The sequence below is a fragment of the Cheilinus undulatus genome, linkage group 5 (genome assembly GCF_018320785.1).
Source record: "Cheilinus undulatus linkage group 5, ASM1832078v1, whole genome shotgun sequence".
NCBI classification, from domain to species: domain Eukaryota; kingdom Metazoa; phylum Chordata; class Actinopteri; order Labriformes; family Labridae; genus Cheilinus; species Cheilinus undulatus.
This window is the reverse complement of record NC_054869.1, coordinates 11,640,316-11,666,077: the sequence shown is the minus strand read 5'-3', so window position 1 is coordinate 11,666,077 and position 25,762 is coordinate 11,640,316. Positions and strand designations below refer to the sequence as shown.

General features: G+C 39.0%; 1 protein-coding gene across 1 annotated transcript in view; it reads left to right on the top strand.

The window, feature by feature from the left end:
• adgrd1 (adhesion G protein-coupled receptor D1) overlaps window positions 1-24,705 on the top strand; it is a 69,765-nt gene extending 45,060 nt beyond the window's left edge. The window contains exons 15-25 of the mRNA XM_041787014.1: window positions 110-233; window positions 7,223-7,326; window positions 8,396-8,507; window positions 9,273-9,426; window positions 13,710-13,776; window positions 14,021-14,087; window positions 14,196-14,287; window positions 21,373-21,499; window positions 21,583-21,624; window positions 21,758-21,850; window positions 21,938-24,705. Coding sequence (XP_041642948.1) covers window positions 110-233; window positions 7,223-7,326; window positions 8,396-8,507; window positions 9,273-9,426; window positions 13,710-13,776; window positions 14,021-14,087; window positions 14,196-14,287; window positions 21,373-21,499; window positions 21,583-21,624; window positions 21,758-21,850; window positions 21,938-22,033 — 1,078 coding nt within the window. The 3' untranslated portion in view covers window positions 22,034-24,705. The remainder of the gene's footprint in view (window positions 1-109; window positions 234-7,222; window positions 7,327-8,395; window positions 8,508-9,272; window positions 9,427-13,709; window positions 13,777-14,020; window positions 14,088-14,195; window positions 14,288-21,372; window positions 21,500-21,582; window positions 21,625-21,757; window positions 21,851-21,937) is intronic.
• The last annotated feature ends 1,057 nt before the right edge of the window (window positions 24,706-25,762 follow it).

The window sequence follows — 25,762 nt, the reverse complement described above, 5'->3', positions numbered from 1 at the left end:
TTTTCATAACCTTTTCTTCTTTTGATATTCATTTTCTCCACGATAGCATCTTTTCTCAAACCTACATATATTTTCTCTGTAAACAACACCTTATTTTCACCTTTTTCAGTTCAATCGAGGGCGTGTGGTCAAACGAAGGATGTGTACGCTCAGATGGAAACATGTCGTACTCCGTGTGTTTGTGCAACCACCTCACCAACTTTGCCATTCTCATGCAAGTGGTGCCCTTAAAGGTATGACCTTTTAGCTGCTCTATAAATGCTTTTATAATTTATTATTTCTATATTAACAATGGATCTAAGCAGGAAGCTGTTTCCAGTGAAAATTAATGTTCAATAAATAATCAGCACTTAATGTCAGACCAAAGCAGCAACTCATTGTTGAGCATTGTAGAGAAATAAGCAGCAAAAAAAAGATATTTCCTCAATAAAGACTACAAAAATGTTACAGGAATATGAGTGTAGGCCACCAAACACACTGCTTTAAAGCACTGACTGTATTTTAAAGGGCAATGCACTGTTTTGTTAAAATGTCTGCAAGATACCCTCTGCCCCCAAACAGGCACTCGTTCCTACTGTGCTGATTGATTACACATAGCACTGTGGGAGCTGCATTTGTCAGTAGAGTTGAAAGTCATGGCATTACACCCCTTTTCTTAAGTATCAAAAGAATGAATTAAGACTAAACTGAGAAAACTTGAAAATTATTCAGCACAATATGATCAAGATATAAAAGTCACAGAATGATGACAGAATCGGTTGATTTCAGCGGACTGGTGACCTGCAGATCCTCTTCTATATACAGTGCATTCAGAGTATTGAGACCCTCTTAACTTTTTTCAGTTTTTTTATGTTGCAGCCTGTTGCTACAGTTGTTTGAACTCACTTTTTTCTAACTAGTCTACACTAAGAACCCCATCATGACAAAGTAAAAACAGAATTTTAGACATTTTTGCAAATGCATTGAAAATAAAAACTGAAATATCACATTGAGTATTTAGGGCCTTTGCAAAACACTTGAAATTTAGCTCAGGTTCCTCCCATTTCTCCTGATTTTTCGTGAAATGCCTCTGCTCCTTAATTGGAATAAATTCAATTGATTGGACATGATTTGGAAAGGCACACATCTCTCCATAGAGGACCTCAGCTGACAAGGCATATCAGAGCAAAAACCAATCCATGAGGTCAAAGGAACTTCCTGCAAAGCTCAGAGATAGGATTGTTGAAAGAAAGGGATCTGGGAAAATTATGTTACACTGAAGGTTCCTAAGAACACAGGGGCCTCCATCATATTAAACTGAAGGAATCTGGCACAACCAGGGCTCTTCCAAGAGCTGGTCACCTGGCCAAACTGAGCCATCGGGGGAGATGAGCCATAGTAAGAGAGATGACCAAGAACCCAATGGCCACTCTGACTGAGCTCCAGAAATCCTGTGTGGAGATGAGACAAAGTTCCAGGAGGACAGCCATGACTGCAGCCCTCCACTGATCTGGGCTTTATGGCAGAGTGGCTAGACTGAAGACTCCTCAGTGTAAAAAACACATGAAAGTCCTCTTGGAGTTTACAAAAAAGCACCTGAAAGACATAATATTCTCTGGTCTGGTGAAACCAAGACTGACCTATTTAGTCTCATTTAAAAGAATGTCTGGAGGAAACCAGGCACCGCTCATCACCTACCCAATACATCCCACTAGTGAAGCAGTGGCAGCATCATGCTGTGGGGGTGTTTTTCAGCAGATGGGACTGGGAGACGGGTCATGGTTGAGGGAAAGGTGAATGTAGCAAAGAACAGAGATGTCCCCTATGAAAACCTGTTCTGCAGTGCTCAGGACCTCAGACTGGGCTGAAGGTTCATCTTCCAGGATGGCAATCAGCTTAAACACAGCCAAGACAACACAGGAGTGGCTTAGGGACAAGTTTGTGAAGGTCCGAGGGTGGCCCAGCCAGAGCCCTGACTTGAACACTATTGATCATCTCTGGAGAGATCTGAAAACGTCTATCCACCAACACTCCTCATCCAACCTGACTGAGCTTGAGAGGATTTGCAAAAAGGAATGGCAGAAAATCTCCCAATCAGGTGTGCAAAGCTTGTTGCATCCAATTCAAAAAGACTCGAGGCTGGGATTGCTGCCAAAGGTGCAATTTTGTCTTTTTAATAAATTTGCAAAAATGTCTTTATCATGCTGGGGTACTGAGTGTAGATAAATGAAAGGAAAAAATTAATTCAAACAGCTGTAGCACCAAACAACATAAAATGTTTTAAAGTGAAGGGGGTCTGAACACTTCCTGTATGCACCGTAATTGATCATTTTGCTGATCCTAAATGCTTGTACTGGAGCAGTAGGAAAAATCTTTGAAATATTTCAGGATACACAAATATGTTTCCCTGTTCCTCCTCACTCAAAGTATCTGTCTGATCGTGGAGGACTGGCACCTCCATTGCCTGTGCCTATGTGTGCACTCCCACTGTTTCTCTCTTTTATATTTGTGTGTGCCAGCTGGGGAACGCAGCATGGTAATTTATAATTTAATTAATACTCAAGCAATTCTCTCATCTTCAATGATAAAATCTCAGCATGTGAGCGTCTGATTTAAAAGATTAAGCAGCAGTCAGACGTATCACTTTGCAGGAAGCGTGATAGATTAATATCGATAATCAGTGGGTTTAAAAAATGATGGGAAAAATCTTTGCCGCAGCAAATATCATTCACTGAGGCAGTAAGAAAGTGACGGGTGGTCAGGTGAAAGAGTTCAAGCAGTATCTGAATTAAACAGCCATTTATTCTAGATATTTTTTGGATAAATCCTAATTCCTTCAGGAGTCAGAGAGAATACAGATTTGTTTATAAGTTGCATTAAAAAAATAAGGAATAAAGGATGTTTATAATGACTGGTTTACAGTGGGAACTTTGCACAAATTAAATTAATTGATTCACAGACTAAAAGGAAATAAAGAATGTGACGCGGAAATGTTCTTGTGGAGATTAGTTTGAGGTGAAGTACTTGATGGTCATGTGACTCGGTGCAGTTTTGTTTTGTTTTTTTTAAATATAAAAGTTAATTAACAGGCATATGAACTTTGAACATAAACTTGAACATTTATTAGAGACTATAAAAAAGATCATTCTTTTTGCTTTAAATAAGTTTATCTCTAAAGGGAGAAAGGTAATCAGTGTTGGAAGATCAGACCAAGGAACACCCAGGAATTGGGACTGGACAAAGTTCCAGAAGGACGACCATCACTGCAGCCCTCCACAGATCTGGGCTTTATGGCAGAGTGGCTGGAAAGAAGCCTCTCCTCAGTGCAAAACACATGAAAATCTACTTGGCTTGCATGTGGAGTTTTTTGCAAACTTCAAGTAGGCTTAATGTGTTTTGCACTGAAGAGAAGTTTGCAGTGATGCACTGTTAACAGTTTGCTTCTCCCTGTGTCTGTTCAGTAAATACTCAATATACAACTGTTGACTTTGTTTAAACTATCTGAACTGTTTATACTTTTTTGGATTCATGTGATGACTAAATTAACACTAGTACTACTTCTACTACTCTATACTCAAAAACGAAGTCTGTAAACTGTAAGAATTACAGTTTACACAGACACAGATTGAATCCAAGACAAAATCAGCCAGTTGGAAAAAACACTTCTACTTAAATGCCCTCATACTTCAAACACAATGAGGTAGTGACTGAGGGTAGAAACTCTACAAGAATGGAAATCTAAGTGTAGTTCAGTAATCAAGAGCAAGCATGAAAAACTTAAGGCTAGAACACACCAGGCCAACAATGACAATCAGGCACATGAAGTTGTAAACAGCTGAACAGTCTACAGCTCAGACTAATTACAAATAAGACCTGCGTTTGTAGGGGAAACCTGGCAGGAGACTGAACAATGGCAGGAAGTAATACTAGACATTACAGGCACCAGGATTACAAAATAAAACAGGAAGTGAACGCAAACAAAAAATGTAATCAAAGTCGAAACAGAGTATCACTAAACCTGCTGAAAGATAGCTTGGAAAAAGGTTTCATTTTATCCGTAAATTTGTTCATACTTTTGAAATGCACAAGTCCCTTATGTTCTGACACCTCGATATAAAGTCATCCGACCACCCAAGCATGAGAGGGGTCACAGGAAGGTAACACATGAATGAGAGAAACATCTGCAGAGACATAACTTTCTCTTCATGCAGGCAGCTAGTGATTTTAGGCATAAAGGGATGCCATTTATTATGAATTATCTATGGCTCTGTTAATTTGAATGTCAACTCACTGCCAAATTGTCATGTTGAATGTTCCACTTAAATAGAATGGAGCAATTATGATCATTATCAGTAACTCTTGTGCAGCTTTGCCACAGAAGTAAAAACTTTTGACCTTTTGCTGTTTCTGCACCGACAGTACTTTTAATTTTAACCTCTTGACCTTCAAGTTTTTTAATCCTTTACTTATATTCATAAGTGTCCCTCCCTCTGGGTATTTTTCATACAATAAAAACATTTTTTGAACATAATAAGACAGGAAATGTGGTGGTTTACCACAGAGTAAGGTCCCCCCCTGGAGCCTTTGGACAGTTTCTTGTTCCTCCTCTTATGTCAACTGTAGGCACAATCTGGGGTTCTCTGGTGGTTTATACTAAAGTACTTTGGACAACCATGTTTAAATGTGGTTCTTTTGGGTCACTGCACAGGTTAGTGGTCTGTTACTCAAAGACCACAGCACCTCAAAAGACCAGAACTGTTATATTAAAACATCTGGAAACAACTGTGATAAAAAAACATTCTCTTCTTTTCCCCTAAAGCTGTTCTACACAATATTTGACATCATAATATCAACACATAGAATGATTAGAATGCCTAACCTGTGTGTTAACGCTTTGTTATCTAAGAATACGAGCCATGAGAGTATGGTCAGCATCTTCGATGGCTTGGATTGAAAATAGAACTGGAGGACTTCTTTTTGCAGCTAAAAAGGCCACTGCTGTATTTAAAGAGCAGTAGGCTATTTGATGCTATACTTTCCCTCAGCCAGCCTCTAATTAGTGGTCAACCTCATCGCTCAGCTGCGAGGGAACATCCAGTCGATCCTTTTTTTCTGGAGAGTTGAGACTCCTCTGCCCTTGTAATGACAAGGCACATGTCAAGACAGTTAATGGAGAATCAAACCCAACCCTGAAAATAGCCTGAACGCCAAAACATCAATGCATTAGGCTGTACACAAAGGGTTTGTGCATATAAATGAACAGAACCTTCTCAAAATAATGAGAAAAATAAACCTTTTATTATTTTAACAGAACTGCATGCAAGAAGAGAAAAAGAGGGGAAAAGCTGCCAAGGTTAAACCCCCCCGTTCTCTAGTTTCCCTTCTGTCTCAATAAAGGCATAAAGTCCAAAGACAGATCTTTAAAAGCTAAACAAAAAATATATTGCAGATAACACTTGTACTTTTATACCCCTGCTTTTAAATAATTTACAGACACTTTTTGAGCATGTTTAGTCTTAAAAGTCGAACCCAAAACCAGAATCAGAATCAGCTCACGGTGGATTAAAAGTGACAGCGATGGACTGGTCTATCAGGAATTTGGGCAGAAAGGCCAACCAACTAAGGGCCATCTTGGCCACTCAGAATGGCTCATTATTCCACAGAAAAAAATCTATAATAAGTATTTTATTTTCTCATTCGTGCTTTTATAAAGGGTTATTGATGAAGTCCAAAGCATTGGAGATAAATGCAAGTTTATATTTTATTAAAAGCACTTTCTCTGTGATCCTCTTGGTAGTGAGGGTAAAAAAGATAAAGTGAGGACAGGAATAAAAAGTCATGTTTATGTAGCAACGCTGGGCAAAAATCAGAGAACTACACAACCAAAGGGAAGGGCAGAGAGAAAATGAAGAAAACTGTTGGATGAGGGTGAGAAATCTGCCAAAATGATGGATTTATTTTCCAAAATAACTCTAATTTTGGCTGCCAGCGTTGCTAGCAACAATGCTGCCTCAGCTAGCAGCGCTAATATGCGAACAACCTGTTGTATTATTACACACTTTCCTGTTAACATTTTATTTTTTGGAGGAAAAACTTCTTTCAAACCTCTGTGTTTGTGCTGAATGATTGTCCGTAGTGGAGCATGTTCTGTCTTCTAGGTTCTCGGTCAAACTTTTTATGTGAACATGTTTGAAAAAACATGGCCAGTCAGTTGCAAATGATGGCCCTGTTTCTCAAAAACATACATGATACTGGATTTTTGCAGACTGATTTTTGTTGATGTCCGATATGTAGATTTTACCAAACCCTTTATTGCAATACTGATGCAGATTTATTCATCTTTCTGCTTAAAACTCTGCAAACTTAAAGCCTATTGTGGGTTTGCAATTTATTAATGTCACCACACCAAGGTACAAATGAATCTATAAGGCTTAACTCTGTGTAGTGAAGATAAACGGTGCAACAACATATAAACGGTCCGATAAGTAATGAAAGAAACTAAGTTTCAAATCTCAAAACATTTAGTAACAAGTAACAACTATACAGAGATGCTGTTTAAAAAGCCCTGACATGCTCTAGAGCAGCAGCATAATAGCCAGTACGTATTTCATTAGCATGAAATGACAAGCTTTGAAGAGTTTGAAAAAGGGCACAGTTAAGTTGCAGCAATTTGCACTTAAGTTCTGTGAAAACAGTCTCTAATGAGTAGAAAAGAATGCTTATCTTCACAAACTCTGAAGCTCTCTGTTAAGTTTAGAGACTGATGATGATACATGCTGATTCAAACAGGTTCAATTGGCTTTTCTGGTGCATTGTTCAAATCAGGCTTTATTTATAAAGCACATTTCCTTTACAAGGCATCACCATCATTGTATGGCAACTTAAAATCATGTTAAACAAGATTTACAGCAGAAATGAAAGCAAAATATCAAAATATACACAACATGCATACCACACATTACCCACACAGATTAGAGCACACAAATATGCTGGAAGAATGCAGCGATCTTACCATGAACTGTTGCAAAAAGTAAAGTCTTTAACCCTCTTTTAAAAGTATTTCTTGTTGGAGCCCCTCTCTGGTCTTCAGGCAGGATATTCCATTTACACAGGATATAAAAGCTGAAGGCAGCCTCCCCTGCTTCCATTGTGACTGATTGGTGTCAAAATATATCAGCTGTGTAGACAAAATAATCATCTTTACCGTGTTGTTTGTTATTTATTGTGCTGTGTTTGTCCACAGCTCACCACTGGCCACAGGGTGGCACTGTCAACCATTGGTTATGTTGGCTGCTCAATATCGATTTTCTGCCTTGCCATCACTCTGGTCACCTTTGCAGTTCTGTCGTGAGTATTTCACACTTTTTAATCAACAAATTTTTTAACACATACAGAGGCTTTGCTCCTTATTAAATATAAACACAGGCTGTGTATTATGTAGCATAACATGGAAACCCCAAGCTGTACATCCATGCAAAGCATATAGCCTTTATGCAGAGGAGGACAAGAACAGGACTATTGTAGTCAAGTAAAACTAAAGTTCATCTGGTTAAGAGTCACTCAAGTAAAAGTAAAGGTCTATAAATCTACTCAAATTAAAGTAAAAAGTATTTTACTTAAAGTTTGCTTGAAGCACTGAGTACTGAATAGCTACGAAGATTGGGCAATTAATCAAAATTTAGATTAAATTGTAATATGCCATACTGCATTTTTCAAATTGCAGAAGCAAAATTTCTAACCTGAAATGTTAGCAGACATTTTATGCTCTACACATTATGCAGACATTCAAATGGCAAGTTTTTTTGTACAATAGTTTGCAAAAAATCAAATTTTTCTTAATTTAAAATACATTTTTCTTATTAAAGATGAAAATTACAAAAACGATAATCCTTCAGTACAACAATTCATACTGAAATTTGCAAAATGATTTGAAATAATCCTAATTAGATTTTTTTTTTCAAAATTGTTCAGCCCTAATTGCTGCTGACTTTCATAATGATGTTTACACCACACTTGTTTGGCAGAGCTTTATGTTGCTATGATGATTGCTTACAGGGCTGCAAGTTAAGCAGATCAGTCCATTTGCTGCTGTCATTGAAGTAGATGAGTAAAAATCTGTAATTCATATAGACTCATACATCTATCTATCAATCTAAGTTCATCCTAACATACAGGGCTGACCTATAGGAAATAACTGTTTATGTTTAATCCATCTATTATTGTGTTGGTTATTATTTAGAACCATTAAGAACCAGGTGGAAAAAATTCAAACTTTACTAAAACTGTACAATTACAGTAATTTAAGTAAATGTAAATAGTTACTTTTCACCTCTGCTTTTATGTTTTATATTCTAACTATTGCAATCAGAGTACGGCAGTAAGTGCATGGGATTTTGTACTTTGTGTTCCTCTTCAGGTCAGTGAGTACCATCCGTAACCAGCGGTACCACATCCACGCCAACCTGTCCTTCGCCATCCTGGTGGCTGAGATCTTACTGCTCATCAGCGCACGCTTCGACCCCGGCACGGTGGGTAGTCAGCACACATTATGTTGTTGATGATGATTGTGATGGTTGTAATAATGATCATAATTATGATGATAGTAAAGAGGACAGTGAAAAGCATGGCAAATGAATGAGGTTTTCATCAGGAGTTTTGATTCTGCATAAGGTTTCTGTCTGTTGAAATTAAGTTTTTCACCACCACTGTTACTCGCTAATGTTGCTCTATCTGTGGTGGATCAATCTTGGCCCTCTATAGATTATTCAACAAGGAATTTTGTCTTGAACAGCTGTTTCAATTAAGTGCCTGAGTGGGGAGATTTTTAAACTTCATTGTTCTCTTTTTGGTCAAAATATGACTGACTATCATCAGCTTCGCCATTTTCAAAGCTTTGGTATGCTGTGGAAGTACTAATCATTAAAATAATGGAGGTGTTGTTTTCTTGTTTTAACCTCTGCTGCAATTTGACCCTCGACAAATCAGACTGAATTAAACTGATTGAATTATAAAGATAATTAACTAAAAGCATTGTTATCTATTCTAACAATGACTACATTATCAGGACAAGTCTTCATGGAAAACTCTGTCACTCCTCGATGATTCATTCAATGTGCTAAAATCTAACGTTTAAAAGCCACATAAATGGTTGAAAACAAGGATGAAAGATAACAAATCTATTATGAGAAAAGAAAGGAAGGAAAATACTTAATAAAAAGATGCCTTTGATTATAAAGGACATATTAAATGAATAAAATCTGTTATTAAAAGCCTCTCTTTGTTTTGTGTCCCAGCTGCCGTGTAAGATAATGGCCATCCTGCTTCACTTCTTCTTTCTGAGCGCCTTTGCTTGGATGCTGGTGGAGGGTCTCCACCTTTACAGTATGGTGGTTAAAGTGTTCGGCTCTGAGGGCAGCAAACACTTTTATTACTACGGCATTGGCTGGGGTAAGTCTGCTTGGCCGGTTTTAAAGACTACACTTGAAGAGAAATCTGCTGTAGAAGTAAACTATGTTGCTGACATGAACTTTGACACCCTCTTATATAATGATGTTGTCTTTCTGTTCTGTAATGTTGTCATATCATGTTGTCCCTGATTTCTTCCAGTGACCTGATTCTCCCCCATACTAGCACATTACTGTAAATATGATTTGACTTGTTTGGATTTCTTAGGTGACCTTACAGCTCAAATACTGATTGTGAAAAGTAAAGAACTATGAACCTGCTCAATAAATCTGCTCTGAGTCATGTTCCAGTAAAACAATTACCTCCCCTGATCTCAGTTACTACAGATTGATGGACAGAAAAAAAAACTGGCACACACTTACGTATAGTGTCTTTGGCTGCAGAGGAATGCAAAGTCTCTCCTTCACATGCTGAACCCATTAGAGGAAAAATGATCCTTTTTTTTATTACTTCCCTTCTTCGGGCCAGAGTAATTTTTCATTTTGTGTGGCCAACTGCAAATTATGTGCTGGAGACTTTGTGTGACAGTTAAAGGTATAGCTGTTGTACGTTAAAGTAAATACCTGTTTTATGATTAATAGCTGCTGCTATTAGATGTGATAAAGGCTGCTGAATATGTAGTCTTCATTTCCTTGTTGTATATCACACCAGAATCTGTGCCAATAGATGAAGGAAGAAAAACTGAAAAATGAGTCATTTTCAGGGAAAAGAGCAATTAGCAGCACTTCAGATAAATAAACCACCACTGGGTGTGAAAGTGCTCAAAGAAGTGTAACTATAAGAGGTGTTTACGATGTTGGTTAGTTACACAAGTGTCAGGATGTGTAGAGGGGCCAAGAGGCTGTTTGTGGGGACACTGTTATGTATGCAACACTGAGTACAAAATTATTTTAGAAACAACACTTTCTCAAATAGAAAGCCATGCTCTATCAACCTCTATCCCAATGATTATCAACTGGTGACCCGAGGGCCACATCAGGCACCCAGAATATTATCAAATTCAGAAATATGCAGAGGAAAAAAAGGCTGATGCATATAAGGCATCTTTTGTAAATTCCCTACAGCTATTAAACCAGATTAGTTAAATGTTTGATCCACTTTATAGAATTCTATCTGTCACCCATTGTTAGCAAATATCATGCGTGATAAACACGTATTTTGAGTTTATACTTGATAATAAGTAATGGTTTTCTTTCAACCTTGTGTTTTTTCCCTCCAAAGAATAAAAACTAAAGACCTTATTCTTCACGTTTTTTTTTCACTGATCAAGACACACCATATTAGCATCAAACTCAGTAATGGAGAACATAACAGCTCCAGTGCATTAAGCTAAAACATCTCAATCGCCCCCTTGTGGCTGGCTATGGTATAGGGACTGATCTCATTTTTAGAGGCTAAAATTGGCATACATTTGAAATAAAATAACGTATTTTTAATTTTATTTATTATGATTAATGATTATTAATTAATTATTAATTAGACCAAAATGTCTCTTAATTTAAATGTATTTGAAAGTTGTCCCCAAGAGCAGCCATCAAGGAAAAACCTGGCCCCAAATGTAGTTGATGACCCCTGCTCTTTCAGCTCTCTCAGCCACAAATACAGGCTGGGTGAATAACAAGGGTAGGGGTCTGTCTTTTTTGACTGGGGTAACCCAACTGGAGCACTGATTTATGCAGGGGTGGTATGAAGTCCGTGACATTTACACACGATTGAAAAGCATTTATTCAAATTCAGATATAGAATCAGATGACAGAAGGACAATTCAGTTTCACTAATACCAGTCAGCCGAAGAAAAACTTGGTCGACAGAAATAACAGCCACAAACCAACCAATCGACTTGTCATTCAGGTAAAAGAAAAAAACAGAGTAAGAGGGAGAGAAACAATCTTCACTTTATCTCAAAATCAATTTAATCCGTGACAGGTTCCTCATTGCCACCCCTCTGGTAGTCTGAATTCTCAACGTGATTGTCAGGACCCCCTTGGGTGTTGCCTCTGTTGGCCTACTATTGCTACTATTACTGCTTTTAACGCCCATTTTAAGCACATCTCATTATTTTTATGCCCATTTCTACCAATTTTTGCATATTTTTTGCCTCAGTTAACCCATATTTGCCAGTTTCAACCAATTTTTCTTCTTATTTCACCAAATTTCTACGCATTTTGGACACCTTATTGTCCCTTTTTACCATTTTTTTTGCTGTTATTGCCCCTTAAATCCATTTTTGCCATTTTGTGCTTATTTTTGTCACTTTTATCTAATGTTTAACCAATTTCTGCTACTTTCAAAATCCCATTTCACTGAATTTTCCATCAATGTGAATAACCTTCTTATCTTTAAGAAGGCTATTCACTACGGCAGAAAGAATTTTAAAAATGGGCTGCAAAGGTTGAGAACTCCTGGTCTAAAGGATCTTAAAAGTAACACAAAAAGCTTTCAGAAGCATGATTAAGTATTTTTTTCCTCATAATGTTTCACTACAATAACAGCTGACTCAAAGATGAACAGTGAGCACCTGCCTTTAATCATATTATTTTAGCAATTGTATTAATTCCAAACAATAACTATTAACAGGCTCACTTGTTCTGGCTCATGCTGTGTAATTTACAAGCATATATCAGACAGCATGTAGCGTTTATTTACTGAGGTGAAGTGGAAAAAGGTGTCCACTGGTCAGGCTTTAAAGACCAATAATGAAATACGTCATTTGAAGAAGTTACACCTGTTTCCTTTGCTTATAAGTTCTATTGGCATATTATTTCTGAATCATTTATGATACTGAGACAGCTTTTATTCAGCTGCCGACTCTTGAAACCATTTTTTCCCCTCAAAAGTATCAATTTAGGCACCATAAAGGCAGTGGGACCTTTTAAAAACTATCGATTTAGCACTCGTGTCAGGAATAAAACAAATTATACCCATACCTAATTTTAAGTCCAAAATACCCAATACATTTTAAAAACATTTGGTTATGACTGAAAAAGTTTCAACATGAATGTGGTTTTTGTACAAGATATGGAGATGAGTCCTGACACTAGACCAGTTAAGAACCACTGACCTAAAAGTTGTTGTAGTCCTGTGTATATGTTTAACCCCATAAAATCCAAGGGCCCACCAACAGACCGGGCAGATTTCTTTTTTTCTTTTTAATATTCAGTTATTTACAAAATGTAAATGAAACATGTTATACAGTACCAGATAGCTGTGATTCTCAGGAGTCTGACCATGTTAACCATTCAAGTATGAAACCACAACAGCAGTCACAGTTAATGTGAAAACCCTTGTTGGTTAAACTGCACTTGGTTGTCATACAATAAAGATACGATCAAATTCAACTGCTTTTGAAGAACAATAAAATAGATTCGCTTTTTCATGCAGGACATGTTCTGCTCTCAAACTTTATACCAAACTGTTTTATAGCAATTTAAAAGGGCCACAGAGAGGCTAATGCATCTGTTAATCTGAGGTGTAACAAAACTTTCCAGTACATGTTAGAGCAAATTTTCACTTCATGAGTCCTCTTAAAATGGCACGAAGTTTACATAAATGTCTTGTTTCAACTTAATGTCCATTTTTCCTTGACAGATATTAGCAGATTAAACAGGGCTTATACTTAAATAGGATTTATACTCCAAATATAAATACTGATTGATTCTCTTACAAGCCTGAGCCGAACGAAGGCTTGGTAACGCCTGCTGTTAAGGTAAATAAAGCTTCAGTCGTCACTATTTGAGAAATTACGGTATGTTGAACTCTCTGTGGCCTAGATCTGTCATGAACTGAATATCTCTGGATTTAGTTGAGCCTTTTAGGTTTTCGGGGTTGTTTGGAGGATTCTTCATCCAAATATAACTTTTATTTGAGGAACGGACATTTATACGGGCCTTGCGTCAAAACAACTGCTTTTCTTGGCTTTTCTTGGCTTGGTACTTTCTTCCTTTTTCAGGCATTTCATAACTATTTAGAAATCATAGTTGAACATTTCAACTTACTCACATTTATTTAAATTCTGATGTACTTTAATGTGCAGCCGAAAACTAATCAATGCAGAAAATATAGTTAAGTTGCTAAAATGGGTTTTAAATATGACATGAAAACACTTTGGTACATTAACATTGCAATGAAAAAGAAATAGGGGGTCATCGGGCCCCTCCTCTCATTTTTGCCTCAGGTCCTCATAACACGTTAATCCAGTCATGGGTGCTGTGTGACATTTTCAGTAAATGTGTAACACATGCGTTTCTTTCTGTCATTATTGTCAGGCTCTCCGTTGGTAATATGTGTGGTGTCCATGACATCAGCTCTGGACAGCTACGGCGAGGTTGACAAGTAAGTATGACATGAAAAACACAATCTCAGAAATAATGTGGGATTGATTTTGATCCATTAAAGCTCAGTGGCATTGCATGAGAATTACATCACCTGTGGAAAAAACTGGAACCAGCAACCAAAAGCTTTTAGGTTAACAGTAATAACACATGTCATTTCATATTTGTATTAAAGCCATTTCACTTGGAAGACAACTTAATGGGATTTTTTTTTCTCTCATGTGCCCCTTTCTTTGCTTTCTCAGCTGCTGGCTGTCGCTGAAGAACGGAGCCATTTGGGCCTTTGTAGCACCGGCTCTCTTTGTCATTGTGGTGAGTAATTCACACCCTTTAGCTACTTTAAAGTTAGTAATTGTGTTCTATCTAAGAGAAAAATAACCGAAATAAGGGAGAGTATTTAACCTTCTCTTTGATTTCCAGGTGAATATTGGCATTTTGGTATCTGTGACCAGGATTATATCGAGAATCAGCGGAGAAAGTTACAAGATTCATGGAGACGCCAATGCAGTCAAGTGAGTTAAGTTAAGGAATATAGCGATTATAATAATTATTTCAAGAGCATGGAAGTCACATTATAAGGTATCTTATGCAAATATTAGATAAAGCACTTAAAGCATTTAAAGCAACAAGACAAGGAAAATAAGACGTGGATTCATTCTCACAGTCACGCAGAGGGAAATCAAGTGAAATCAAGAGACGGTCGTCATTATAAAATCAAGTTTAGGTATCATAAAGATCCAACTATTTAGTCTTAAGCACATATATTTGGGTATCCAGTCTATCCATCAACCCACAAAATGTGAAAATAAACCAATGCACTCCTTGTTTTGCAGTTCACCTATGTCCAAAAGTACAAAATCTGATGGTGTGTTTAGAATCTATGCTCCTTATGACATTAAAATGGGTGTCATCATCCACTTTATTCCTTGCTCTCATGATACCTTGCAGAAATCCTGGGTGACACTGCCTGCTGTCACTGAATAAAGAAGCAGTGTTTTCCATAGTAAGTAGAGTGGAGTAAAAAGGAACACTAATCCTGATTATTAGAACAATCCAGAGATAAAACTGCGTGAACATCATCTGTTACGCTTCAGATTTGATAATGTGATTATTCCTTTTCCTTCTACTAAAAGAGATGTGAAAGCATTCTAAAGAAATTGCCTCACACTGTATTAGATGAGAGGACAATATGAGGGAATGGCCTTAGAAAGTCTACACTTGCCAGTCTACGTCAAGGCCTGCGGGTGGTGAGTCCACAGGGTGGCAGTTCCATCTTCCTTTTTGGGGGCTAACCTGGCCGGGCCCTACGAAGAGAAGCCCGGCCACCAGCAAGCTCCCCCTCCAGGTCTGACTCCAGGGGGTTGCCCAGGCATCCTACATCCAGGCAAGGTGTCTTGGTCCCCAATTCATGTAGGGTTGTTTTGACCCTCTCCCTGGGACCAATTTTCCTTGGGAGACCCTACCAGGGGCTAATGCCCTCAGCAACACAGGTTCATGGGACTACTAAACCCTCCCTACCACAATAAGGTAACAATTTTTGGGTAGACCTCAGAATTCCATCTCTGCTTTTTGCAGATGATGTGGTTCTGTTGGCTTGGTGACCTCCAGCAGACACTGGGGTGATTTGCAGCTGTGGGATGAGGGTCAGCACCTCCAAGTCCAAGGCCATGGTTCTCTACCGGAAAGTGGAGGATTGCTCCCTCCAGATGGGGAGTAAAACTCTGCCTCAAATGAAGGAGTTCAAGTATCTCGGGGTCTTGTTCACAAGTGAGGGTTAAAGGGAGCGTGACACTGACATTGGTACAGTGTCAGCAGTACTGTGGGTGTTGTGCCAGTCTGTTATGGTGAAGAGAGAGCTAAGCCGGAAGGCAAAGCTTTTGATTTACTGGTCTACTGTCCCACCCTTTCTGGGTAATGACCGAAAGGATGAGATCATGGATAAAAGCTGCCGAAATGAGTTTTCTCCAGCGGGTGGCTGGACAGCCTTAGAGATAGGGTAATGAGTTCAGACAACTGGAGGGAACTATGAACTGCTGCTCCTTTGCATCAAAAGGAGCTAGTTAAGGTGGTACCAGTATCTGACCAGGATAGCTCCTGTTGGCCTCCCTTTGGAGGTCTTCCAGGCACGTCCAGCTGATAGGAGAACCCGGGAAGACCTAGAATGTGCTAGAGAGATTATATCATCAAATCAAATCAAATCAAACTTTATTTATATAGCACCTTTCATACATAAAAGAAACGCAACACAAAGTGCTTTACATTAAAAGACATACACCCCCAATCCCCCACCCCTCACACGCACTCGCACACGAACACACACACACAAATACAGCATACTACACACATGCATACCCCAGGCATACACCCCACCACACCCCAGCCCACCCCAACCCAAAGATAAAATAAAATATGGCTAAAATATGTCTGAGCACTGAGGGACCAGATGAGGAAACACCATTCATTCTTTGGGAGCCATCCACATCGGGAGATGCCCCAGCCCACGACTACAGAGGGCACCACCACAGAGACCATCCCGACCCAGACAGGAGCCCAAACCACGGCCATAAGGCCCTGGAGCAGGGCCCCCAACCATCCAGGCCCGGACAACCCCCAGGACGGCACCCCCGTAGGCAGGCCAGACACAGCTCCTGGTGTGGAGGGCCCCATGAGGAAAACAAAAACAGAAAGACAACAGAATAAAATACGATCAATAATAAAAGGAATGAAAAACAATATAACAACATAAATGAGTATTAATAAATTAAAAACAATAAAACAATACAAGCAACATAAATATGTATTAAAGAGTAAAAAATCAATTATTTAACAAGCAACTAAAAGACAATAAAACAATAGAAGCAGCATAAGAGAGTGGAAAGGGAATCAGTTAAAAGCCAGATTAAAAAGATGGGTCTTGAGCCTGCCCTTAAAAGTTCGGAGAATTCACTGATAAAAGAGGAGTAGGATGTTTGGGCGGTCTATAAATTGTCATACATAAAATAGGGGGACTGCTAAAAACAAAGGCATGATATTCAAATGTGGTATAATTTTTTGTTGAATTTCCCTTGTTAATAAAGAGTTAGAGACAATTGTTGCAGTCCCACCACCTCTTTTACCACTCCTGTTAAAAAATAAAAAATTAAAATTTGGTGGGGAAGCCTCAGTGAGAACAGCTGGTGCATCAGCGCCCAGCCAAGTTTCAGTTAAAAAAAGACAATCAATCTTGTTATCTAAAATCAGATCATTAATAATAAAAGATTTGTTTGCTAGAGATCAAACATTTAAAAGTGCCATAGTGAGGGTTGCAGGTGGATTGGTTATCTGTGAGTTTTTGTCTTGAGTATTAACATAAATCAGGTTTTGACGGGAAAGGCAGGGAGGTTTAACGGAAAAAGAACAGTGGTTGTGTAATGGCCTATTATTTGTGATGACTGGGATGATTGTGGGTTGCAAACTGGCGTTAGAAGTGGAGTTATGGCGTCAGTCGGCATGACTGGAGAAATGGTTGGAAAAGTGAGAGGCTAGAACAGTGATTCCTTTATTGTTAAGATGGAGATCGTCATACCTGTAAAGATGTGTTTTTTCCAAAATGAGTCAAAGTTGTTAATGAATCCTTAGCCACATGCTCCACAGAAATTGGATAGCCACTGGTTGGCACTGTAGAGTCAGCTGAACATCTCTGAGCCTCGTCTAAGGGTGAGTATCAAACGAGAAAAAATGCAAATTTTTCCCAGGCTTTCAGTTGTCTCAGCCAGCAGCTCATAATCAGAGCGTAGTTTGGCTGATTGTCTGTACCTGAGGTCGTTCACACTGCAGTGTACGAGGATCGTATGAGCAGACGGGTGACGGTCGATGATGGCGGGGATGTGTTTGTGTATGTCTAGGATTTTTGCACAAGAGAATGAGTCTGTTATGCCGTTTGGGATGGGGACAGACCTAGCAGCCAGAGCAGCGGGGGGGGGGGGCTGGACTGGAGGAGATGGAGGGGGCCAGAGGTGAAGCCGGTTGGTGGTGGTCTGTGGCCCGTGAGCAGGTGGTGCTGGATGGAGGCTGCACCACGGCTGGCTGCGAAGGAGGGAGCCCACTAGCAGAGGATTTACCCAGTTGGCTATTCTTCTGTCTCGCGGTGGACCGGGCAGCCGTCCGATCGGCACCAGCATCAGGTGGAGGGGTGACAGCGCCGGCAGAGCCGCCTTTCCTCTGACCAGCTCCAGGAGGACCCGCAGCAGCAACGGAAGGAGGGGCGGCCATTGCAGCAGCCGCTGCAATAGGAGCTATGACCGCGGAGGGAGACTGCGGAGCCCCCGTCACACTCACAGCGGCAGGGGGTGGAATAACGTTAGCCGTTGCCGCAGCCGCCAACCCTGCAGCCACCGGCATGGCCGCAGCATCGGGGGCCGTCAGAGCAGAAGCATGGTCTGGAGCAGCATCAGCCTCGGCCATAGGGACATCAGCAGGGTGAAGTGTGACATCAGATGGTAGCATGGAGAAGCGGTTTGTGAGGTTGAATTGTGGAGGAGAGATGTCTCAGGACTTACCACCTCCGACCAGGGAGTCTGTGAGCTGGGAGTGGAACAAGAGGAGGGCCGGCAGCGGGATGAAGATGGATCCCAGAGGATGGTATCTGCAGCAGGTGAGTTCATGATGGATATGATTTTGGATTGCGTAGCTGCAGTGTCCATGTAGTCAGACAGAAGAGAGTCTTTTTTCTGACAGCCGTTTTATGTCCTCTTGGAGGTTAGCAATGCTCCTTTTTGCCTTTCGGCAGTCTTCACAGGGCGTAACAGTGTTGGAACTAGCACATAGCATGCTAGCTCCAGATTTGCCGGCAGCTTCCATAGCCGTGCTAACTCCAGTAGTGTGGGAATTTTTAAGGTTGTTGTATTTTCCGAAAGAGATTGACCGTCGTCGTTCCTTTCTCCGTCGTCGACCGTCGTCGTTCAATAGAACACCTTTTGACCAGACCTTTATCGTCTTGTCCTCCTTCCTCTTTAGACACACAAACACATTTTTCTCACCAACACATTTTTATCACCATATATCCTGTTTAGTCTGGGAATGCCTCAGGATTCCCCAGAAGGAGTTGAGGAGAGGGACGTCTGGGTTGAATGGCCCAGCCTGCTGCCACCACAACTCGGCCCTGGATAAATGAAAGAAGATACATGGCCTCAGATACGCACACATAATTAGCTAACTTCATTAGTTCTGTATCAGTACAGTATTAAGGAAGGTCATGTCTTGTTATAGGAGGTGTGACATGACCTTATATACTTTAGAGCAGACATAGAACCCATCAGAGCCATAACGTCTCACATCACCATGCCTGCTCTTTGGTTTAAGTGTCATTTGTGCTGCGAGCTGGTGGCTAACAGTGTGTCGTACTTTGAGGTATATGCACAGTCTGCACAAACAGCTAACATGGCTCACTCTTTCTCTCTTTCTCTTAAAGCTTAACATAAACATTGTCATGGAGCTCAAAAAATATCACACATCTTAGTCCACCCTTTAATTTTCATTATTTTACAGACCAGTCCCTTTTTAAAAATTTTTATTTTTTATTATGTCTATTCCATGTGATTTACTTGGGTCAGCTCTTTAAGTCAGTTAATCTGGAATTTCTGATTGATTTCAGATGAGTTAAATCCCTCATGTAGGCAGACTGGGAATAGCACGTTTAAAAAACAATGTAGCTAAAGGCACAAATTTAGCGTCATTTATTATTATAATCATGAACGGTGCTAGAGGTACCAGGACTCTGCAAGGATATTTCAGAGGATGTAACTTCTAACTCACAACTTCTGATATAATTTAGTTGAAAACCTGATTTTAAAAAAAGAAACAGAGTAAAACCTTTCAAAACAACCACCAATGGTAACTGTGAGAAACGTTTTTTTTCCACTTCCTCTTCACTACCGGAAGTTTCACTCTTCGAGCCCCTAGGAATAAGGTGGATGATGATACCAGGACCCAAAGCCATGGAAGCACACAGCTGTAGTTGTGCTGGCACCTAGAAGAGAGGGGCGGGGTTGAGAAGGACCTCATCTGCATTTAAAGAGACACAAAAATTGGGGGAAAGGTTGTTTAAAGTCAGTTTACACAGGGTCAAAAACCTCCTCTGGTGCTTGATCCTCATTATATTTTTGACCAAAGCACAGCACAACATTTAATTTAGACTACAGGGGACTGTGTTCAAGGGTGAAAAGGGGGTATGATAAGTCACCTTTAAGAAGAGATTTAAAAGTAGTCACAGACTTTGCTGACCTGATTTCCTCGGCAGCTTGTAACAGTCAAAGATCTGTCACCAAGTTTTCAGCCATGCCTCAGGAACATAAAAGACCTGTGCACGAGGAGCTCAGGCTGCATTGTACTAAGAGGTCAGCTATGTAGCAAGATGTGGGGACACATATAGCCTTGTAGGTCAGTAGTAAGAGCTTAAATCTGTTTGAAAACATACTTGGAGCCAGTGAAAGGAGGTATAGTAAAGTCCCTTCTCTTGGTTCTGGTTAAAGTTCAAGGGGCCACTGCAATAATAAAGGCATGAAAAGATGAGGGTTTGTAAAATGGTCACTGTGTCTTCTCAAAATTTATTTTGGCCTTTTTGCCTTTATTTTCAAGAACAGGCAATAAGAAATGTGAGTAGGGAAAAGATGCTGCAAAGGAGCCACAGGTCTGACTTGAAGTCTGGTCGCCCACTCAGGACTGCAGCCTCCATTCATAGGACATGACCTGACAGCTGAACACCCACACCTGGGTTTCTGTGTCTTTACAAGGGAATGTAAAAGAATTTTGGCAGCATTTCAAAGGCGGTAAAAGCAGGACTGCACTAGTTCTTTTGTGTTATTCTGAAAGCCTAAGATACTATCAAGCCAAATTCTCAGATTCTTTGCAACAGGAATTTTGTGCTCTAGCAGGGGTCAACAGATGGCAGGATTTGTTTGCTACATGCTGGGAGCCAATTTTGACAAGCTCAGTTTTGTGTGGGTTGAGCTGCAGGAAAATTTGTAAAATCCAGTTTTTGAGATGTTGCAGGAGACCACGTTATGAGCTCAGTATGCCAGGATCAGTGTTCTTCATTCATCAGTAGTTTCTAGGAAGAAATTTGTTCTGAAAACCTTTTTTATGCTGTTTTGAAGAAAATTGTAATGTTTGATCTTACTTTTAGATTGAATTATTTTAAATATATGCTGACAACAAAACATGTCAACAGGAATATCAAAGCTCCATCAAAATGGAACAATCAGTTCCTGCCTGATCCAAAGCAAAAAAAATCTTGCATGAGCAGAGAGAAATACTGCAAGGAAAACAACCGTGCACACCAATGTTGTGCAAACAAGTCAAACATAATTTTCTCCCCTCAGGCTGCAGAAATGCTAAGTCCTCACCCATTTATCTTGTTTATTCACTCACATTTTTTGCAGTGTTCTGAAGTCATAGCTGTATCAGTTCAGCAGTTTAAGAACAGCTTAGATCTTCTTTAGAACAAAATTTAGGAAAACCTGAGTGAGGCCCAGTGATATGATCAACACTCTTCTTGCTTGCTTTTTTTTTCTTTTTGTTAAAAGTGTTTAAAAAAAGAACATTTTCCCTTTTTTTCCAGGCTGACCGCAAAGGCAGTGGCTGTGCTTCTTCCTATACTTGGCATTTCCTGGATCTTTGGCGTTCTTGCTGTCAACACGCACTCTTTACCATTCCTGTATATTTTTGCTATTTTTAACTCATTACAAGTAAGTTACCTTGTACAGGAGTTTTCCCCCAAACAACTAGTTTGTTAAAAATGCCTACTAAAGCTAAACTGTTTTTTTCCTAGGGGTTCTTTGTCTTCTTGTTCCACTGTCTTCTCAACTCTGAGGTATTTACTAAATACTGCATGTTAAATTCACTTTTATTCTATGGCCCAAATCAGCAAAAAGTGGATTTCCCATATTTTAATGATAAGATGTTTTTGACTTAGAGTCTCACCTTTGACCATTACCTCTCCGTAGGTCAGGGCTGCTTTCAAACACAAGACCAAGGTGTGGTCTTTGACCAGCAGCTCCATCCGAAACATCAATGTGAAACCGTTCAACTCTGACATTGTGAGTGCCGCTGATCAAAAAATGTTCAAAAACAAAAAAAATATCTGAACTCTCTGAACTCAAACTTCTCTTTCTCCTGACCTGTAGATGAATGGAAACAAGGAGGGTGTAACTCCCACAAAGATGAACACATGGGACAAAAGCACCAACTCAGCCAATCGAATTGACCTCTCTGCTGTGTAGAAAAACAGACCCACACTCGCATCCATCTGTGGCAGGAGAGCAGTCGGGGGTGTAGAATGACAAACACTGGCCAGAATATTCTCCCACTATGTTATGTAATGATTTGGACACTGATACGTTCAGTTGAATAAAGGAGGTGTGTGGATGAATAATCGCTTCACCTTCAAAGACAAACAGACTCTGACGACTGTGCCTTATGTTGTCTTACAATAACACACATTGTAGCCAAAAAATGAGTAGGGATTTAGAGGAGGTCAGTGTAGTTACAGAGAGATCCATGAGTCCAGCATTAATGTCAAGTTGATTTACTCAGTTCCTTAACAAAATAGTTTAACATTTGGGGGAAGTGGCTCGTTTTGCTTTCTTGCTAAGCGTAAGATGAAAAGATTGCTACTATTTTCAGGTTTTTTGGTAAATATGGAGTCACTAACAGGAGCTGGTTAGCTCAACTTAGCACAAAGATTTGAAATAAATGAAACAGACAGCTTGGTTGTATTTGGTCAACCTTTGAACAGGTAGCTAAGCTATTTTATGCTATTATCTATTCGACTGCTAGCCAAGCTATTTTTAGACTGATAATAGTAAAGCAGCTAGACAAGCTACACATATAAGCCAAAAAATTGTTAAACAGCTAGCTGCCTTGATAAAGCAGATGTTTTAGGCTTATAAATTTTAAAAAAGCTATCCTTAGGTTATTTACAATAAACAGCCGGGTAGGCTATCTATATGATAATAGCCCTAAAGTAAAAGTAAGTGATCTTTAACCTAACACAGTAAAACAGCGAAGAAAGCAATCTTAAGGTTAATAAAGGCTAAACAGCTTAACAAGGAATGTTTTGGCAAGGCAAGTTATATTCAAGCTAGCCAAGCCAGATTAAGGTTAATAGATTTAAAACATCTGGTCAAGCTATTTTAAGGCTTATATTTGCCAAAAGATAGCTTGGTCAGCTCTTTTTCCCTGTTATTTACAGTAATTAGCAAGATACCTTGAGGCTTACAAGAATTAAATGGCTTGCCTAACAGTCAGTGTAACTAGCCAAGCCATCTTTAGGCTAATAACGGTAAAACAGCTGGCCAAGTTATCTTAAGATTAATATTTCCCAAAAGATAGCTTGGTCAGCTGATTTACTGTTAAATAACAATAACTAAAAAAGCTATCTTTTGGTTAATAAGTGTTAAACGGCTAGCCTAGTCATCAGCATAAATAGCCAAGCCATCTTCAGGTTAAAGCAGTAAAACAGCCGGCATTTGGCTAATAACAGTAAAACGCCTGTTTAAGCTATCTAAAGGCTAATAATGAATGCTAAACAGGTAGTCAATCAATCTCGGGGCTTATAAAAGGAAAACATATAGCCAAGGTTAAATGTGATATTACAGCTAGCCAAGCCAATTTAAGGCCAGTTACATAAAAACAGCTTTCAAGCTTTCTTGAGGCTAATATTTGCCAAAACATAGCTTGGTTAGTTGTTTTTCTGTTGTTTATCAGTAATTCGAAAGATATCTTGAGTCTAACAAGTATTAAACAGCTTGTCTAGCAGTCAGTATAACTAGCACTAGCAAAGCCATTTTAGATCTATAACGGTACAGCTAGCCAAGCTGTCTGTTACTTAAAAACTGAAGAACAGCTAGCAAAGCTATCTTTTGGCTAATAAACAGTTTGCTAAGCTATTATGTAAACAAACATCGTAATAGCCATTTATATGCGCTTAGCTTGTGCTAAGCTTAGCTAACCTGCTTCATAAACACAGACTGTGGCACCAATGTTTTCATCAAACATTTGGCTAGCTAACAGCCCCACCCAACATGTTTTGAGTTGTTGAGCCATTACAGCAGCAGTCATGCAGATTATATGACATTTTAAAAAAATGATGAGGTTATGGACAGTATTTTTAGCATATGGGGTAACATTTCATAACTAGAATAGAAAGGACCAAGGGACATTTTTCCTTGAACATAGTGTTAGAGGAATGCCTTCAAATCAATCACCATCTGTTAGTGGTATTATCCTCATAGAGAACAAAAGTCTTTTTTTTTATCTAAATGAGTTTTTCCAACATTCACAAACCTTACAGTTTTTATCCAAATATGTAGATAGCATAACACAACTTCACCACAACAAAAAGAAATAAATCAACTGTGCATTTGACCTTATGTAATTCTGATTTAATGTATTTATTTATTTTGTGATTCTGAGTTCTCTATCATGTTTTCTGCAAAGTGTCACAGCTTAACAATCAGCATCGTCTCATTTTAAATTCTGTGACTATTTGTGTGTTTTCTTGCTTTTTGAGGATTAATGAATCTTTATTGTGTGTATTGGACAAAATTCTGTGAAGTTTAATGGGTTGTATTTCTTAAGATTTTTCTTTTGCTTATTTCTTTTACATTTTCTACATTTTGTACAAATATGAAAATATGAACAACAGAGGGACTTGATAAGGATGTTTTATTCTTAACATACTGTGAGAATGGTGGAGAATTTCATATGTTTCAATGATCTTACACTGTACCAATATCTGGTTCCTTAAAACATGATTTACTGTATGTCACTCTACACTCAAATTTTTTGCGACTTTTTTTTCCCATTGTTTCTTGCTTTTATGACCTTTTATGAATGTTTTCTTATGGTACTATGGTTTGTGCTTCAAGTTATCTTTGTAATAAAATGTTTATGATGGTAAATCAGTGTCATCTTTATTATGGTATTAATCGCCATGTTTACAACAGCTTTCCAAAATACCAGTACATATAAAAATCACTGTCAAGGTGGCTGCTATGGAGACATCCTGCACAACACATAGCCTTATATAAGCAAAGAAAACAACATCTGGATGACTATAAATTACTGTAAGGACAGATTTTTTTAACAATTACTTTATTTTAAGTCACGATGTAAAGTATAATGGTTGAGGCTTATAATTTATTATATACAACATATTACTGTTACAGGTTTTTTAATAAATGGAAATGTTAAAACTATTATAGAAATACCTACATGCTCTCTGTCTTGTTTATGAACAGGAGAAATTTACTTTTTTGTTATTTTGAGGATGGTTAGAGTTTCCATTGTAGTCTGGTCCTCAAATGCAGATTTAACTGCTACTAAACCTCAACTTACAGGCAAGAGAGCCAATTTATTGTTATGAGCCTATATTTTGTCCTTCTTTTTGCTCCTACGTGCCAAAATGCTTGGTAAGTCCTTGTTTTTAAAAGCGCATCATAAATGAAGTCATTAAATTAGATGAGTTATCACAATCACACAGGGTATGTTGAGAGTGTGAGTGTTATTTTTGTTGTTAGATAAAATAATGCTATTTCCTCACATCCCTTGTTTAATGACAGCTGGATGTTTTAGAACTACTACAGGACAAGGTCAGAGAATGAGTACATGTACCATTTTCTTTACAAGGCTATAGACAGGGCTCTGTGGTCAGTGAGCATGCAGGTGTGCTTGGCCCTGCTAATAAAGTCAGTGGGAATAATCACAAAGCTGAGATTCAGCTCATGACATTCACTGTCACAAAATCCCTCTGTTACATTACTTTTATATACCTGCCTCAGAGGCTGGTAGGCTGAGCAAATTCACCTGACACTGCTCAAAAGTACCCTCATTTGGCTGCTGGCAGAAAGTTACTGATAAGTTAGTTCAACTCAAACTATTTGAGCAAACAGATTTCCTCAAACCATTTAAGTTCATAAACTCAAATAACAGAAGTATGAAAATATAGT